The sequence below is a fragment of the Cyrtonyx montezumae genome, unplaced genomic scaffold (assembly GCF_038088225.1).
Source record: "Cyrtonyx montezumae isolate F1298 unplaced genomic scaffold, pur_monq_1.0 scaffold_3, whole genome shotgun sequence".
In the NCBI taxonomy this organism is placed as follows: Eukaryota; Metazoa; Chordata; class Aves; order Galliformes; family Odontophoridae; genus Cyrtonyx; species Cyrtonyx montezumae.
This window is the reverse complement of record NW_027072034.1, coordinates 58,259,493-58,276,190: the sequence shown is the minus strand read 5'-3', so window position 1 is coordinate 58,276,190 and position 16,698 is coordinate 58,259,493. Positions and strand designations below refer to the sequence as shown.

General features: G+C 38.4%; 1 protein-coding gene across 1 annotated transcript in view; it reads right to left on the bottom strand.

Moving 5' to 3' along the window:
• The window catches only part of HLCS (holocarboxylase synthetase), a 109,194-nt gene extending 93,881 nt beyond the window's left edge, over positions 1 to 15,313 (bottom strand). Inside the window, exons 1-5 of the mRNA XM_065741747.1 lie at positions 15,092 to 15,313; positions 12,576 to 12,728; positions 9,665 to 9,827; positions 8,020 to 8,954; positions 5,514 to 5,696 (exon numbers count right to left, since the gene is read on the bottom strand). Coding sequence (XP_065597819.1) covers positions 5,514 to 5,696; positions 8,020 to 8,954; positions 9,665 to 9,827; positions 12,576 to 12,728; positions 15,092 to 15,313 — 1,656 coding nt within the window. The remainder of the gene's footprint in view (positions 1 to 5,513; positions 5,697 to 8,019; positions 8,955 to 9,664; positions 9,828 to 12,575; positions 12,729 to 15,091) is intronic.
• Between the last annotated feature and the right edge of the window lie 1,385 nt (positions 15,314 to 16,698).

Here is a 16,698-nt window from a genome sequence, read left to right as displayed (position 1 = left end):
GGTGGGACCAGGTGACCTACAAAAGGTCTCTTCCAACCTCAGCCATTATGTAAAACAAGAATCTGCAGAGGCTTATTACCTCAGTCAGGATAGAGATAGCTTTCAGATGAATGGTTTTCTATATTACTCCATCCAACAGAGCTCTGAAGTGCCAAATCACAAGGCAGTCATTGTACATCCTTATCCCCCTAACTGCTGCTGAACTACTGACTGTCAAATAGCTATCCCCCTCTTAGCAAGTCATTCTGTACAGAAACATACAAAATCAACACAAAGTAGGGCACTTGACAGGTACACCTTCAATTACATTGTTACATCTATGTTACAGGTTTGGCTTTTTTGGACTCAGCTTCGCTCATAAAAGATACAAGCCCACTAGCCAAAAGACAAACTCTCAGGGCTTTCACATACAACGACTTCTGGCAACAATTCAGAGTTCAACTAAAATGATGACACATAAATAAAAATAAAAAAATCAGGACACAAACTATTCACCAGGGATCAAAAGATAGCTCACAACAGCATTCATTTCATCTACTGTTTTTCTCAGGTTACTCCTGAGCTAAAGCAAGGAGCAAATTGCCTTTCTGGAAAAAATACTGCTCCTGTTTTTTGTCCCATTGGCTAAAAGACAGGTACTATGTCTACATTTTGTGGATGATAGAAAAGAATAAGCAAGTCTTCCATTTTGTAGATGATACAATTTTAAGCACAAAATTATGAGATAATAAAAATATGGCTTTTTGAATTTTAGAAAAACTTTCTCTGACTGTAACACTGGTAATTTATTTTTTTTTAATAGCAGTTTTGCAGTTGGATCTCAGGTTCTACAACAGGCACTAATACATATGGAAATATTTCAGAAAAAGTGTCTTAAAATGTACCCTGAAATCTATAGCGTTAGCTAAGAGTTCAAATTTCCTATCCTCAAAGAAAGATTTATTCAAAATAAAGTAACTTCATACTCTCTTTGCTGACATAATGGACCTGGAATTTTAAAACAGCCGATGGCATCACAGAACTGGAGCTTAGAACTACAGCTCAAAATGTAAAATCGGTCCAACTGATTCTGCTGTAACATACCCCAGTTATTCAAATGCACAATGTCATCTTTGCAGTTTGTTATTCTTTTGAGCATGGTATTCTGGATCTCCAAGTGTTGAAGTGCAAAAGACGTAAATTTGCCCTTATAAATTCTTCTGTCTCCAGTAAACAAAGGTTAAAGCCTCAAAATTCAAACTTCAGTCAATACCTTTATATTGCCTATTTATTATTATTCTGGAAGAGATTACTGTTTAAAAGATGGCTACTAGCTCAGCCAGAGCAACGAAGACTGACTGTATTTCATGATTTGGCTGTCATCCATTTGGAAAATAATGAAAAAACTGACAGCCTAACATAGCCAGAGTTACTAGTCAAGTCTAAGAAGCTTCATACCAGCAAATGTGTGGGAATAACGTATTTTCTAATGGAGATAATCTCTATTCTGTCAAATACCTCCTATTCTTTCAGGAAGGAACTCCTGTTTCAAGTTTCCATTAAACTTAGAATATGTTATGCTGAAACTTAAAGCAATAAAATACAATCCTAGCCTTTATTTCTGAAAAAAAATATCCTTTAAGATATGTGAAAGAATAAATATCTGAGTGTTTCAAAGCAAAGCTGCAGAATGAATCAGATCTCTATGCTTGAAGCTACCACTGAACATATGGAGGCCAGATAACAGGCATACAGTGATCACCACTTGTTTAAACCCTTAGAATTTACTAGCGCTACAGCGACACAGTTTTGTTTTTACAGCAACACGCAAGTCTACACTTTGCTTAACTGTGTTGTATCAGATTAAAAAAAGTGGAAAAGTGCTATATTTCAAGATCTGTACTTGTCACTAAAACAAATTCTAAGACCAACAAGTTGTATAGATTTAACTAAATTTTTAACCAACAAGTAATCTGCCTTTCAAACACTGCCCAACAAACACTGTTGTTGCAGCACTATACCAATATAATGCTTTTTCCCAGCTAACTGAATTTTAAAACGTCTACTTGCGTGTATCAGAAGTAAACCACACTTGCAAGTCTTCGTGTAAAAAACTTTGTGATGAAAGAATTGCCTCGAATGTTGTTGCTTTCCAGGCCCATTTATCTTATACTGTATTTACAAAGGTGATCAGGAATAAAACATACATGCTGTCATCTTTCACCACCAATAGAAAGCAATGGTAGCTGAGGATTTGACTAGCCTAATTCCACATGGTAAGATATACACTTCTAAACAGACAGACAATATCATCCATCATTGAAGTATTAGAGAAGAGGTGTCTAACCTTTTGGCTTGCCTGGGCTGCCCTGATTTTTAAAAGGAACTGACTCAGGCTACATGCGAAATGTATAGTATATATAAGTAAACATGTAAATATTTTAATTTTTTTAAAAAAAAGCTTTTATTTGAATTCAAAGATACAATACTACAAGAATTCCAATATCAAAGTGTGGCCATTTTTAGAAATAGTCAGGTAAACAAAAGAACAAAACTGAAAATCCCTGAGATATGAAAATCAATCACAGCAGTGAGATTATTTGAAAAGTGCCACACACAAAAAAATGGTATATTTTCGAGTTTGACATCTCAAACCAGTATTTTAAATTCCTATTGACAAGTAACTTAAATATGCTGCCCCAACAGTGGTAACAATGTGGTCTAATTTCCATTGTTTAGCATCAGATATTCAACTGCTGAGAGTAAACGAGATTTGCTGCTCAATTAGTACAGCCTCTAACTCATCCCATCTCCACCTTCACTACAGAAAAGCTGGAGATCTCTGCCTGTTTTAGAACATCAGCAGCACAAATCTAGCAGCAAAGCCTTAAGGACGCGATATATCACTTTTAACATAAACTTGATCATTCTACTTCTAACATTTTTCTTCAGTGATAAAATTATGAAATTTTCCATGTAACTAATATCAAAACTTTAAATATTTCTTCATAAACCTTTGACATTCCATCTCAAAATAGATTTTTGTTTCATATGCTAAAGGCAAAGAACATTAACATCTGTCTTTCCAATTCTTTCTTTCGAAGAAAATTAAATCTGAATGGAGGTTGCTTATGTGTTAGATAATTATATATTTGCTCATTTCTTTATATGCTGAGCTGCAGTTCTCCTAAGACCTAGACAGCAGGCAGAAGGAACTAGAAGTTAACAACATAGCAATAATAACATAATAAGACAAACTGTTCAGGAATTTGGGGCTGAGGAAAACACAGAAGATACTTATTCATTCAAAAAAGCTGAGTAAGTTTTATTTAAAGTCCACAGCGAAGAAGGAAATGGGTCTGACAGAAGTCATGAAGTGATAGAAAAGAATGGGAATGGATAGGATAAACCAATTAAATCACACACAACAGGAAACAGAGCTACTGTAAATTGAAACTTATAGAACAGAAAAAAATAGCTGAGTAAACAAATAATTCAAATTCAAAGAACTAAAAACAAGGACATTTTTTTTTCTTGTAAAAAATAAAAAATCATCCACAAATCACTTGCTGCCAGTAAGCATAACTTGGTTAATCTCTCAGGAAAGGCACATACTCTCCAATAAATACCAGAGACCCCTATGTCAAATACTTTCTAGAGTGACACAAAAAAAATATAAAAGTTCAAGAATAATAAAGCTTTCAAGGCAGTTCTTCCACTTCCCTTTCCAATACTCCTGCTATACAGTGACCTAAATCTTGTTTAAGTATTTCTGAAATTATAGATAAATTAAATTGTATATAGGAAAGTGATAAAACTTATGTTAAACATGACATATGGAAAAATAAGGAACTTGTTAGAAAGTTCACCTATTGCATATGTCTTACTTATTTTACTGTGCTGTTTCTTCATTATTGACTGTAATTCTTACACACAAGTTGCAACTTCCTTTCACACAATATTCTGGAAACATGTTATGGACAAAGTGAAAATAGAACAGACTACAGAGAAACAACATTTAAAAAACAATTTTGGTGAAAGATTTAGCTACACAGTATGAATTTAAGAAAACCTTTAATGGACTGCAACCTGTAGTATGCCACTAGATGGCAAGTTTGGATAGAAATTAGTTAAGATTTTATCATAAGATAAAATAAGTTAAGTATGACTGCTTGAAAATTGCAAGTGCGTAGGAAAGATAATCCATCACAAAATAAATAAATAAATAAACAGTAAAAGAAGAGAATACATACACAAAAAAAAATTAGTGGTTCCATAATTCTAAGTCTTCTGAATAGAGCATATTTAATACTAGTCAGAAAGGCTAAATGAGTTTTAGTTTTCTTTTTGTGTCTTCCACACAGACTCAAAACTGATTCTTTGGAGTTTACTGCAGACAGAGAGGCAAGTGCTTGTTTCAAATTTGGTCACAGACATCTGCACTGACTGCAGCAACTATGAGAATACATGATCTGGAGAAAGACTGGGAGTTATGTCTTGGGAAATGATTGAGGAGTTTTGTCTTGGGAATGTAGACTCCAGCTTGTTCAAGGAATTGCTCATTAAGAGACCTTGAAAATAAACCACAAAGGGAAGAGTACACAGGCAATACAACTGATTTGTAAAGTGTATTTACTTAGAACTTCATTATGAACCCTTGTTATGCAGGAAGACCAGGCCTGATTGGTTAAACAGGGAGCTTTTCAATGAAGTAACATTCAGAAAAAGAATACATGTGCAGCAGAAACAAGGACAAGCAATGCAAGAAGTATATAAAAACATAACTTGGGTACCTACAGATTAAACGTGGGAAGTTAAATAATCACCTAGAGTTAATTTAATGCTGGACAGTAACAGAAGCAAGAAGGGATTATAAAGATTTTCTCATTTCAAAGAAGTCAGTCCAGGGAAAACCTTGGTGCACTAATGTATGGGGAAGAACCTAGTGACAGACAGTACAGAAAAAGCTAAGTACTCAATGCTTTCTTCTCAATGTTCTTCAGAGGCAAAGCCTACTCCCAAACATCAGTGTGCACTGTCATGAAGCTGAGCACTTTCAGGTTCATAGGGGCAAACAGAATTAATTGAAGAGAACTGAAAAAGAATTGTCTGACACAATTATGAGTTAGTCTGGATGTGTTACTGATTTGCCTGTCACACAATTTTACATGACTTGGATTTGATCTTTTGTTCCCAACCTACGCAGAACTTTCCACTGGGTTTTGAAAAAACAATTACTGTCATTCAAATTAGTTCTTTCTGCAGCTTATCACAGACTTATATTTGATACTCAGAAACACGTAAATAAGCAGCATTCTCAAAATATATAGTAAATATACCACACTTTCCCCATTGTTAAGTTCAAAACTACCATAAATAGGTAAATAATAACAGAGTAGAAATTAAGCTTTTTGTTCACCTACAATCAAGCTCTTCAAATAAAACCACAACATAAATAAGCCATATTAACATGAACACTGAATTTGCCTCGTTGTGTAACTGTCAGCCAACTGAAATGTAAGTGGAAGCCTTACCTCATCAGAAGAGAGAAGGTAAATAGGTGTTAAGATAGGAATTTCACTTAATTCACAACTCAGGCCAAGTGATATCAGAATCTCCTTGAGAACTTCGTATCTCTTGGGATTGCTCATCTTAAGCAAATTAAAATCCTCTTCAGTTTGGATATCCACAGAATTGGTATCCAGTTCCAAATGCACCTGGCAGAATATGTGCAAGAGAATCTTAAAAAAACGTTTTGTTGGATTACACATTTTAGAGTGGCAGAGAGAGATGTGCACACAAAAACAGCTCTGTCCTGGCTGCGGTTGCTGAACTATCCAGCAAACTAGTGATATTTTAAAGTTTCTCACATCGTCATCATAACTACATTTTGGGTATTTTCACCCTAATAAAAACTAGGGGGTTTTAGATATCTATTTATATCTAAGCATTCAGGGATCACAGTTGCCAGTACACAACAATTTTCCCTAAAATCTATATAATGAACTCATCTTCTTCTGAAGGAGAGGTCCAAGTTTGTATAGATTCAGTAATTCAAACTCCTGCAAGAGGGTATCTTAGAACCAACAGCAATATTGGTCATATTCTGGTTTATGCAAAAGCAGAGTTACATTAACATTGAAAAAATCAGAGGTTGCATAAGGTAAGGATGTGCCTAAACACATCCTTACTGTGTCACACACATTAAGTAGCCAACAATGCAGTCAAACAAATACCTCTGAACAGTAGCTAAGAACTTGAGAACAGGACTTTGTAGATAAATCCATCTCAGGGTTCAAGGTGTTTAAAAGAATAAATAAAATATCTTTGATGCCTTATACACTACTACAAAGGCTTCTAAGTATTTTTATACAACCACACACACAAATATTTGATGAAAAACAAAAGCTGTGATGTTAACTTTGTTCCCCTTCGCACATTTTAATGATGTTCATCTTTTACTGATGATCTATTTCACTGAAATTCTGAGAAATTTGCTGAAGGTAGCCAGGGTGTATAGAACAAATGGACAACAGAAGAGTACAGAAAAAAGGGAAACGAGTAGTGTCTGTTACAGAATACTTAATGGCTGATGTCACTGTCAGTCCCCTGAAAAGAAAACAATGAGGTTTTTCAAATCCAGACTGGAAGTCAGTTGAAATTATAAAATGACACAGTAATCCTTTTAATCTGATTTTTGAAGCTATACTGTAACATCTTTTTTCCTAGGGAGAACTTTTGCACTACTGAGTTTTATTACAGCATGAGAGTTAATTTAAATGGTACAGCAAATCAGGTTTTACCATGGAACTTGCAGAAATGAATGGTGATGGTATCTAATCAATTTTCCAGTCTGAGTACAGATGGGTCACATGAGTAGCAAAACTTCCATCAGAGTTATAAATATGTTACTACATATGCCAATTTCCAAAATGGTAGCAGATTTAACTTAAACTGAGGAGAGTAACCTGCTTTCAGACCAGACCTCTCCACTCCTCCCCAAAATTATAAGCATATATTACTGACCAAAAACATACTTGTTAACTTTTAGAAAGCACTAAAGGCTAATTTAAAATTTCAAGTTGTTTCAATTTTGATTGTGTACAGAAGAAATACATCCTGAAAGAATAAAAGTGTGGGGAGGTTGCTTAGGTTTTACTTTTCTAAACTATAGATCATCAAGGCCAACATCCATCTGGAAATTATCTTTACCCGGAACACTACTAAAGAAAGCATGAAACAGTTTAATTCATTCACAGTGCCGGTATACAAATAGGGTTAGGAAAACAATACAAAAAAAAAATATATAGTACCAACAGATCTAAATCAACAATGGCATTTCAGCACCATCAGAGATTAACCTTTATTATAGCTACTTGTTCATGCGAGAAATTGTATGGCTTTTTCCTTTTTTTGGTATACACAGAATGTGACAATAATAGTCAGGGACTTTTCTCATGTACTCTTTCTGAAGAGACCTGGCTACCTTGTACTTAAAAGGAAAATTCTTTCAAGTTCCTTGCACATTTTATTTTACTTCCTCTTCTGACTCTCTTCATCATATTTTGTGCTTTTGTATGGAAGTTTTTACTTTCTCATTATAAGCTTTTACCCAGAGTTTAACAATAACTGCTTTTCCTGTTCTGATTTCCCGAAGTCTGCAAAGTGCACACTTGTAACACTGTGAATGTTCTAGCTGCAGAAACAGATAGCTGTATTTGAAGAGGCCTTCTTACTGTGCATATTTGTTGACTCCCGTACCATCCACAACAATTGTGCATGACCTACATATGCATGGCTGCATAGTGAAAACAAGGACCTGGAACAGCAGTGATATTTTTCTACATTCTTTAGGATTCCTGAGAATCAAGTGAACACCATCCTGTATTCAGAGCCCTTGTCCATTCACTTCCATTCACTAAGACATACATCCATATTTGCCCCTTGACAAACATTCCGAGAGTTCAACAAATGAACTTTTTTAGAACACAACAACACTGTGTACCATTGAGCAAATTAATGCTTTTGCATACACAGTACCTGAGAAAGAATGGCTTCTCCTCCATTGTCTCCATAAGGCAGATGAACAATAACTATATCTTTATCAGCATTATTTAAGCAACTCAGTGGTTTCACTTTGTTGCTCCCTTCCTTCATTGCTACCTCAAAAATACAGCCACTGATCAAAAGATTTAATTTCATTTCAGTACTGTCCATTTTAGAGACCACTAATTCATGAACAGTTTTCTTCAGTCTGTCTTTCCTCTTTATTTGTATACCATTGAATGTAAAAGAGGAAGACAACCCTAGAATCTTTCCACCTCTAGATAAGAACTTCATAAACTGTTTTTGGTTCTTCTCAGAAATAGGCTTCTCTGTGGCAATGATCAACAGCAGTGAATTATCAATCCATGGAGCTTTCAGAACTTGCTCCTCATGCAGCTGGTAGATGGTGTAGCTGTCTGTATCAATGCATTCCTGAATGACTGTTCTTACTTGCTCAAAGTCCACTTTTGCAGTTCCAGAGCCAACATAAATCAATACATTAGGGGGCTTCCCAGCAAGGTTTATTCTCTTTATTCCTGCAGATAGACAATCACCATTCTCTTCCAGTTTGCTATAGCAATCATCAGGAAGTTCTGGAATGTCTTCTACAGAGGCAAATCTGACCGATTCAATAGTGCTGTTTTCAAGTTGCAGACACTCATGACAGCTGGAAAGATGCAAGTGATGATGTTCTCCAAAACCTGTCTCTTTGTCAGATTGGCTGTTGGATTCATCTTTGTGCTCATTTTCTTTCCCCAGCTTAGATTTCTCATCTTTTGCCTCTGGATCACCTTGTCCTGCAGACTCGGGCGCTCCTAATTGTGTTTTAAGAGTAGTCTCAAAAGTAGCAGGAGTTACTTCATTCATCTCTTTCTTAGATGGTATCACTTGTTTTAGCTCCTTCAGAGAAGTTTCTTGTAAATGAACAGCTGGAAGATTTAAAGAATGAGGAGTTATAAAAATTGTATCAGAAGATCCATGATGAATATCACTATATCAGTAGAATCAAGGCTTAATTTCAGTACAAGTCTAGAATACTACAAATTTTATTTGTTTGACACATTAAAATGTACTCCCCTGAATAGAATAAATTTATACTCATAAAACAAGTCATTGACTGTAATAACTATTTGTTTTAGGAAAGTCTGGATAAGAGTGTAACACTTATTTACAGGGAACATTTAAAAAACCCACTAACATATGTTAGCAGTGCACAAATATTTGGAGAAAAAATAAAACCCAACAACTACTACATGCAATTCAGGCATGCTCTTAACAGAGCAACAATGCGTCATCTCTGCTGGAACAGATCTTTATGAGTGTGTCATGAAGGCTTTTGTTCATCACTGATGAAAATGTATAGCTAGTGGTGGTGAGTATGTTGAGAAATAACGTTTTAGAGCAAATTCTCAGCTACATCTGTTGTAGTTCCCGTGGAAGTAAAGTAGGAGGCATTACTTTCAGATCAACTGCCATACTGCAAGTCAGAATGCAAAAACTGATTGAATTCATTTCCATTGCCATAAGGCCACATGCTTATTCATGTAGGTATTAAGATCACACAGCTCTAAAATAGCTATAAAACGCATGTTTTTACATTTGTTTTTACCATTAAAAACAAATTTATGAAAATACTCACAAACAATCTTGCATGGAACCATTCCATTATCCATTTGAAGCCTGTCTTCCATGAATGCTATTCCAAGGTTACTGAAATTATCAACACTTGCTTCAGCAATTAATTTATAAGGTTCCCCAGGTTTATAGGCCAGCGGTGAACAATAGTCAGACCACTTCACAATCTAAGAAGAAACCATATGCACGTTTTTCAGCTTGAAAAGCCTACAGAAAGATATAAAGTATGCCAACAGTGCCATGCTTGAAGATTGACTGCAAGTACATCTGCCTTCTCTGAAGATTCTGGTATGAAAAATCATCACAACAACAGGCAGAGACACAGGGAATGTTACGAAAGCAAATCAGCACATTGGCAAATTCAAGCAACAAAAGTCAACATTATTTTATCAGAAGCGTTAAGTAAGGACACAAGATTTAAGAGGCTTGGTACATTAAGAATTCTGGTCCCTAGAAAAAGCATTATGGGGCACATTTGGGCTTCTCAGAGAAGGTTTGTTAAACACAAACTTACACATATCACCCATTATTCCTGATCAGTTTTTTTCTTCAAGTACAGCACTACCACCATGTATCTTTGCCCAGGAATTCAGCAAGAGGGCAGTCTCTTAAACACTCAGGGTACCTAAGAATACTGGTTCATGGCTATGAAAACCTTAATCTCTTCTTCTCTGCATGCCTTTCAAGCCAAGTCTTCCACAACTCCTTCTTTTTTCTTCAAGAAGAGACTTTGGGCTACTCCCTATGGTGAAAGTTAGGAGTTGTACCATTTAGAGGTCATCCTTTCTTACCCAGACAACAGGCACAAGCAACTAACATCCTCATCACCTTTAAAATGTGAGAACATATTTGACACTTTTACCTTTTCTTCAGGGCACCAAGTAAAACATTAAGTGTACTAACAAGTGAAAAGTAGTTATTGCTGTCTAGTATGAATAAAGTGAATACACAAAAGAACCTCCCAAAGATCAGCTATTGCCAAGACATATGACCTGAAATCCTGCTAATGCAACAATCCAGAACAGAACAAAAGCCCCCAGAGAATTGTTTCAAACCAGCCAAGCTTTCCTGCTAGAAATCTTCATCAAAATGCTGTCATAACACAGAACAAAAGGCTAGCTCCTAGTAAGAGACATGAAATTATTTATACTCCTGCTTTATGAATCCACATCAGTTTCAGCAGAAATCAGTGACAGATCACTGACAGATGTACAAAGAACATCTTTTCTGTTAAGATATTCTTGTAGGCCACAGGAGCAAGCTATTCTTATAGTCCCTGCCTGTGTTGAAAGTTGGCTGCCAGAGGCTGCAGAATTAAAAGCACTTCTAGTGAAGTGGCACCTACACCAAAGAATTATAAGCAAAATAAAACATCAGTTCTTTTCCACTTTAGTTTCAGGCTTTTATATGAATTATTATTGCTTTTCAGTTTGATAAATTATTAACGCCTAGAGAAGAATGCAACCTTTTTCATTCTAAAGAAAATGAAAACAAACAAACAAAAAAATCAACAAGATCAAAAACAATAACACAAAACAACAATCCACAACTCTGCCTTATAAAAAAAAAAAATGCAAAGAAACATCAAATCAACACTTCAACCCAGACGTTGCTTTTGCGGACCTATGTGATAAATCTCCCTTAGCTTGAAATGGGCCAACACCCTTCAGGTGTACTCTGAGACAAGGTAGAAAGCTAAACAGCTGGTACCCAATCTAATTCATCTACAAGCAGAGCCTACCTGGATGGCTTCCCCTGACTTACATCAAAGACCAAGAATAAAAAATAAAAAAAAGCCATCTACAGACCAGCTAGCATGGCTACTGCTATGCAGCCAGCTGGAAACAGGGTCAATAATAGGCTTCAGCAAGAAACATTTCAGTCCAGAACAAACTTCCAGTACCTCCAGTCCTCACAGTCTGATCTTCATGGAGATAATGATTTTCCCTGGTGCAGCAGTGGACATCATTCCACTAGAAGGCAAAGACTAACGTGCTCCATTAACGTGCTGTGTTCTCAATTCAGAAGCCTACATGGAGGGTACTAAAATCAGGCTGCAGATGGCTTTAATAGTTCCCATTCCAAGCCTGTCCTTCTGTTCCTGCACTCAGGTTAGGTAAGTCACCAGACACTCCACTCTCTATGTTCATTACAGCAGTGGACTCCCAGATCATCCCTCAGAACAAGTTGCCTGGAAAATGCATGCTCCTCATCCAGGGGAGCCAATGAACCACAATTACTTACAGATGTGACACCATTTTTAACAACTAAAAGAACCTGGTAACCTGATGCCAGAAAGTAAGGAAGAGATGATTTTGTGGGTGCTAAGACAATCCAGGAGGACACTGTATTAGCACCCTCCAGATTGTGATCCTGGCTTGTGGCAGGACTCTTGTCAATTTTATGCTATTCCAGCAATCAGACCAGATGTTTTACTACTGTCTACACAGAGATGCCCGCATGCCTTTTCACCTCTTCTCTCCTTGCCACAGTGAGCGATGAAGTCCATTCTCTGCCTCAACAACATTTTGTCAGTATTACGAATTAGAGGTCAAACATTATTTGTAAATTTCAAACAAGAAGCAATAACATTTCCCAACTGCATTTTGTAGAAAGACAAAGAAATTAAGAACTTTATTTTGGCCTCATTTCTATAGACTTTGAAAAAAATTATCAAAATATATCGACATTTGATATTAAGTACATTTATTTGAAGTACAACATAGAACTAGAATATTAAGAGTGATCATTTATGACTAGATTACATTTTTATTCCCAATGACATTATAAATGTACCAGATCTGTGATTGATTTATTTCCTTCAAGTGTTTAGAGTTATGCTTAATTCTATGTCCATGTCAGTGCTAGACTTTGCACTACTACTTTCTTTACACAAAACAAAGAGAAGCACTTACCTCTTTTGAAGAGACAGGTAATTTCTGCAAGTTATCTGCCTGAGCTGAAACACTTTCTGTCACAAAAGCTATATGTTCTGTTTCCAGTAACTTATCAGGATAAATAAAAGGAGATATGAGAAGTAGACTCCATCTGTTTAAATCATCGAGGAGCTGAAAGAAACAGGAAAAGTCTCTAAATTGAATATCTGATTTAATAATTCTTTTTTTAATTTTCCCTTCCAGCTTTAAATGAACAGTCTCTACAATTTCACAAGGAAAACAATTTCCCATAAGGAAAAAGGAGAAACTGTTCCAAACCATTAAGAAGGGATATATTAAAAGTAAAAAATCACCACACAAGCTTTCAAGACAACTCAGATTCCAGCTTTCAGCTTTACAGTAGCAGTATGTAGCTGAGTGGACCACTGAAGACAGCTGTGCGATTTGCACTGTGACCTCTGTGGGCCATTTGCTACTGGACTCCTCCACTGGTGGTATCTTTCATTCAACCCAATCCTCCTCTCTCACACCGCAGCCTGCCCTGCCTCCTCCTTCCATCTCAGTGCTGGTTCTTGATGACTGAAGAGCACTGCTTGATTTTTTGTAGAGACTGACAGGATAGTCAGAACACAGCACACAGAGTCGGTCAGCATGGTGCCATTACCTGGCAGGCATTCAGATGGCAATAGTTACAGTTAGGTAATTCTTCGGGAAACACAGACCCACAGCTAAGTAGTACACATTGTCTCTACATGCATCTGCCAAAAGACCCATCAGCCTGTGAGCCACAGATAATCCGAGGACTGAATACTATGTGGGTCTAGCATCTAGGATAGCTAGCTTATAGTTCCAAGACTTCTGTAAAGCCAGTTATATAAAGGTAGTTCTATTTTTGTGGATGTGTACAGCCTCCTAAAAATTAGTACAAAATGCAGATATTGCATTGAAAGTATTTTTTCCACCATATTTTAGAAGTGGTAGGCATTAAGAAAATAGCTATTTTAGTACCACCATATTAGAAAGACATGCTTTGTATTCCTTCAGTAACTTCACATAGGAGTGTGAGAGAATTTCCATAGAACATACCACACATGCACATGACTGCACATGTAAACAGAAACACTACAGTATTAAGTCTTGCTTGTGTAACTAAACTTCAAGAGGACAGTCAGGCTAGCTTGCCATCCAACCAGCATGGAAGCATTACTTTTGTAAGCATGGAAGCAAGAATAAATATTGCTACCTTCCACAGGAAAAAGAACCAAACTAATGAAGCTTTGTATTACCTTAAACATTCAATCTGAGTACTTGAGGAAAAAAAAGAAACGATAGTTTGCTATTTAGAAACCAATATTTCTCAGCTAGCTTTCCAGACACCAAAAGCATGATAGTTATCCTTTTTTCTCCCCTCCAGCATTCAATAGACAATGCAGCATTCAACAGCAATGTTGCTTCTAATAATACAGTTAGGTCAGAGCCCTCGTGTGTCAAAGGAATAGTGTGTAAGGTTGCAGGCCTTTTGCACAGGGACTCCAGCAAATGTACCTTGTAACTTTCAATACGTATTTTTAAGAGACAAATACATAGTGAATAAGAGCATTAACTTTATGTCAAACATGAAGCCAAAATATGATCCCCCTGAGAGTTTTCTAACTCGCACAAACAAACAAAAATAAACTGTCAAGCTCACAAAGTCAGTTTGCATGAATAGCATAGCAGACACAAATAAATGTGCTTACTATGCAGTGTCTAGGAAGAAGCTATTTCAGAAATGAGCAGAAGAAAGCACAACTAGTTGAAATATGATTTTTAAAACAATAATCCAAGGCCACTTACACAGAACTTCACTGAAGACAGGGAAAACTATTTGATTTTGTTTTCAAGGACTTTATCATAGAATCATTGAAGGGCCTGGGTTGAAAAGGACCTCAAAGACCATCTAGTTTGAACTCCCCTGCCATGAGTAGGATCGGCAATCACTAGGGCAGGCTGCACAGAACCACATCCAGCCTTGCCTTGAATGCCTCCAGGTATGTGGCATCCACAACCTCTCTGGGCAACCTGCTCCAGTGCACCACCACCCTCTAAGTGAAAATCTTCCTCCTAACAGCTAACCCAGATGTTCCTTGTTTTAGTTTAAAACCATTCCCCCTTGTCTTTTCACTATCGATCCCTGTAAACAGTCATTCCTGCTCCTCTCCAGCAGGTCATCCCCCAACCTGTACCGGTGCGTGCAGTTATTCCTCGCTAGGTGCAAGACTCTACACTTGCTCTTGTTAAACCTCATCCGGTTCCTTTCTGCCCCGTAAAACGTACAATAATCAAAATAACTCCCACAAACACACATACAAACCTGAAAATCGGCAACAAGGGGAGAAGAGGATGATGCCTGCCCTCAGTGTTACCCTGGTACTCCGTTACAAAATTAGAAAAGCCCAATCTTAATTCAAATAAATCACGTGATCCGTAGGGAGGGGTCCCCGAGGAGTTTCGTTTCTAAACTGGGGGGTGGGGGAGGGGGGAGCCCTACGTACCTGCGTCTCGTCCGTGAAGAAGACTTTGTTTCCTATCCTGAGGCAGACTCGCTCCTCGGGCAGCGCTGTCCTGAGCGGAGGAGGAGCCGGAGGACCGGCGGAGCTGCAGAAGGTGAACGAGCAGCGGGAGCGGTGGAGGCGGCGCACGGTGCGCCGGATGAGCGCGGCCGAGCAAGGCCCCCAGCGCGCCCATAGGTAGAGGTAACAGAGCGTGATCAGCATGGTGGGCGACCCCTCCCACCGCCCCGCCCCGCTCCGCCCCACGGCGGCCGGCAACAGCCGAGAGGAGACTCCACCCCGCCTCTCGCCCCGCCCACACACCGCCCTGCTCCCCCCCCATCCCCATCCCCGCGGATGCCGGGGAGAAAGGGGACAGCCGATTGGGCGATACGTCGGCCGCTCTGATTGGTTGCCTAAGGGGGGGGGGAGGGGGGGGGGTACGTCGTCGCGGAAATGTAGGAGGTGCGAGGTTGTGCTTGAAGCAAAGTGGCAAAGAAAATAAATAAATAAATACGCACACACACATACAGACACACAAATAAAGAAATAAGCAAGCAAGCAAGCTAGCTTTGAGGTCTCTTCCAACCCTAGCCACTCTAGGCTCATGTTTCTGCTATACAGATCTGCTGCTTATCCCGTCAGCTGCAGACAAAACTGCAGCCATCATAAGTATTTTTTTCCACACAGAAATAGAGAGTGATTGTCACGTTTCTCAGGCATGACTCCACGTCACCCCCTGAGCTTATTTCACTGCCTGTTGCAACTTTCTGGGACCAGCATCTTCCAGTCACAAACTCAGCAGGTGGAGCAATAGACCTCAGGTCTGCTGTACAGCAGCAACAAGATGAAGTGCTTGGTTTCATTTGATTCAACTAGATCACCAAATGAGGAACATGAAATCACTATTTCATGGGGCCTGTCACTGAACTGATGAAGGAGAGCGTGGTGGGGAATGAAATTATACAGTGTGCATGTGTCATGTGTGCTACAGACACAGCTTGCCAAGGCAACTTACACATGCTGTCACTCCTCTGGTACATGCATGGAAGTTATTGAGCAATTCTTACATTTTATATAAAAAGGCTAGTGTGGTCACAGCACTGAGCTCTGTGCAATGAACACGTACATCATACAACATGTTCACTGTTGAACATGAGTCAGTAGTGTGCCCAGGTGGCTAGGAAGGCCAGCTGTACCCTGACGTACATCAAGCATGGCATTGCTAACTAGTTAAGGGAAGTGATCATCCTGCTCCTACACAACACTGTGCAGCCTCACCTTGAGTACTGTGTCCTGTTTCAGGCACCACAGTACAAAAAGAACATCAAACTATTAGGAAGTTTCCAAAGGAGGCCTACGAAGATGGTGAAGTGTCTAGAGGGAAAAATGTATAAGGAGCGGCTGAGGCCCCTGGGTGTGCTGAGCACAGAGCAGAGGAGCTGAGGGGAGGCCTGATGGCGGCTGCAGCTCTCCCAGGGAGCGGAGGGGCAGCGCTGAGCTCTGCTCTGTGTGACAGCGACACACTTCTCAAGCCGACGAAGTATCAGTGTGGTGGCACAGCTGCTATATCCCATGTGTATATTTTACTGAGAGAGGAACAAAGTCTC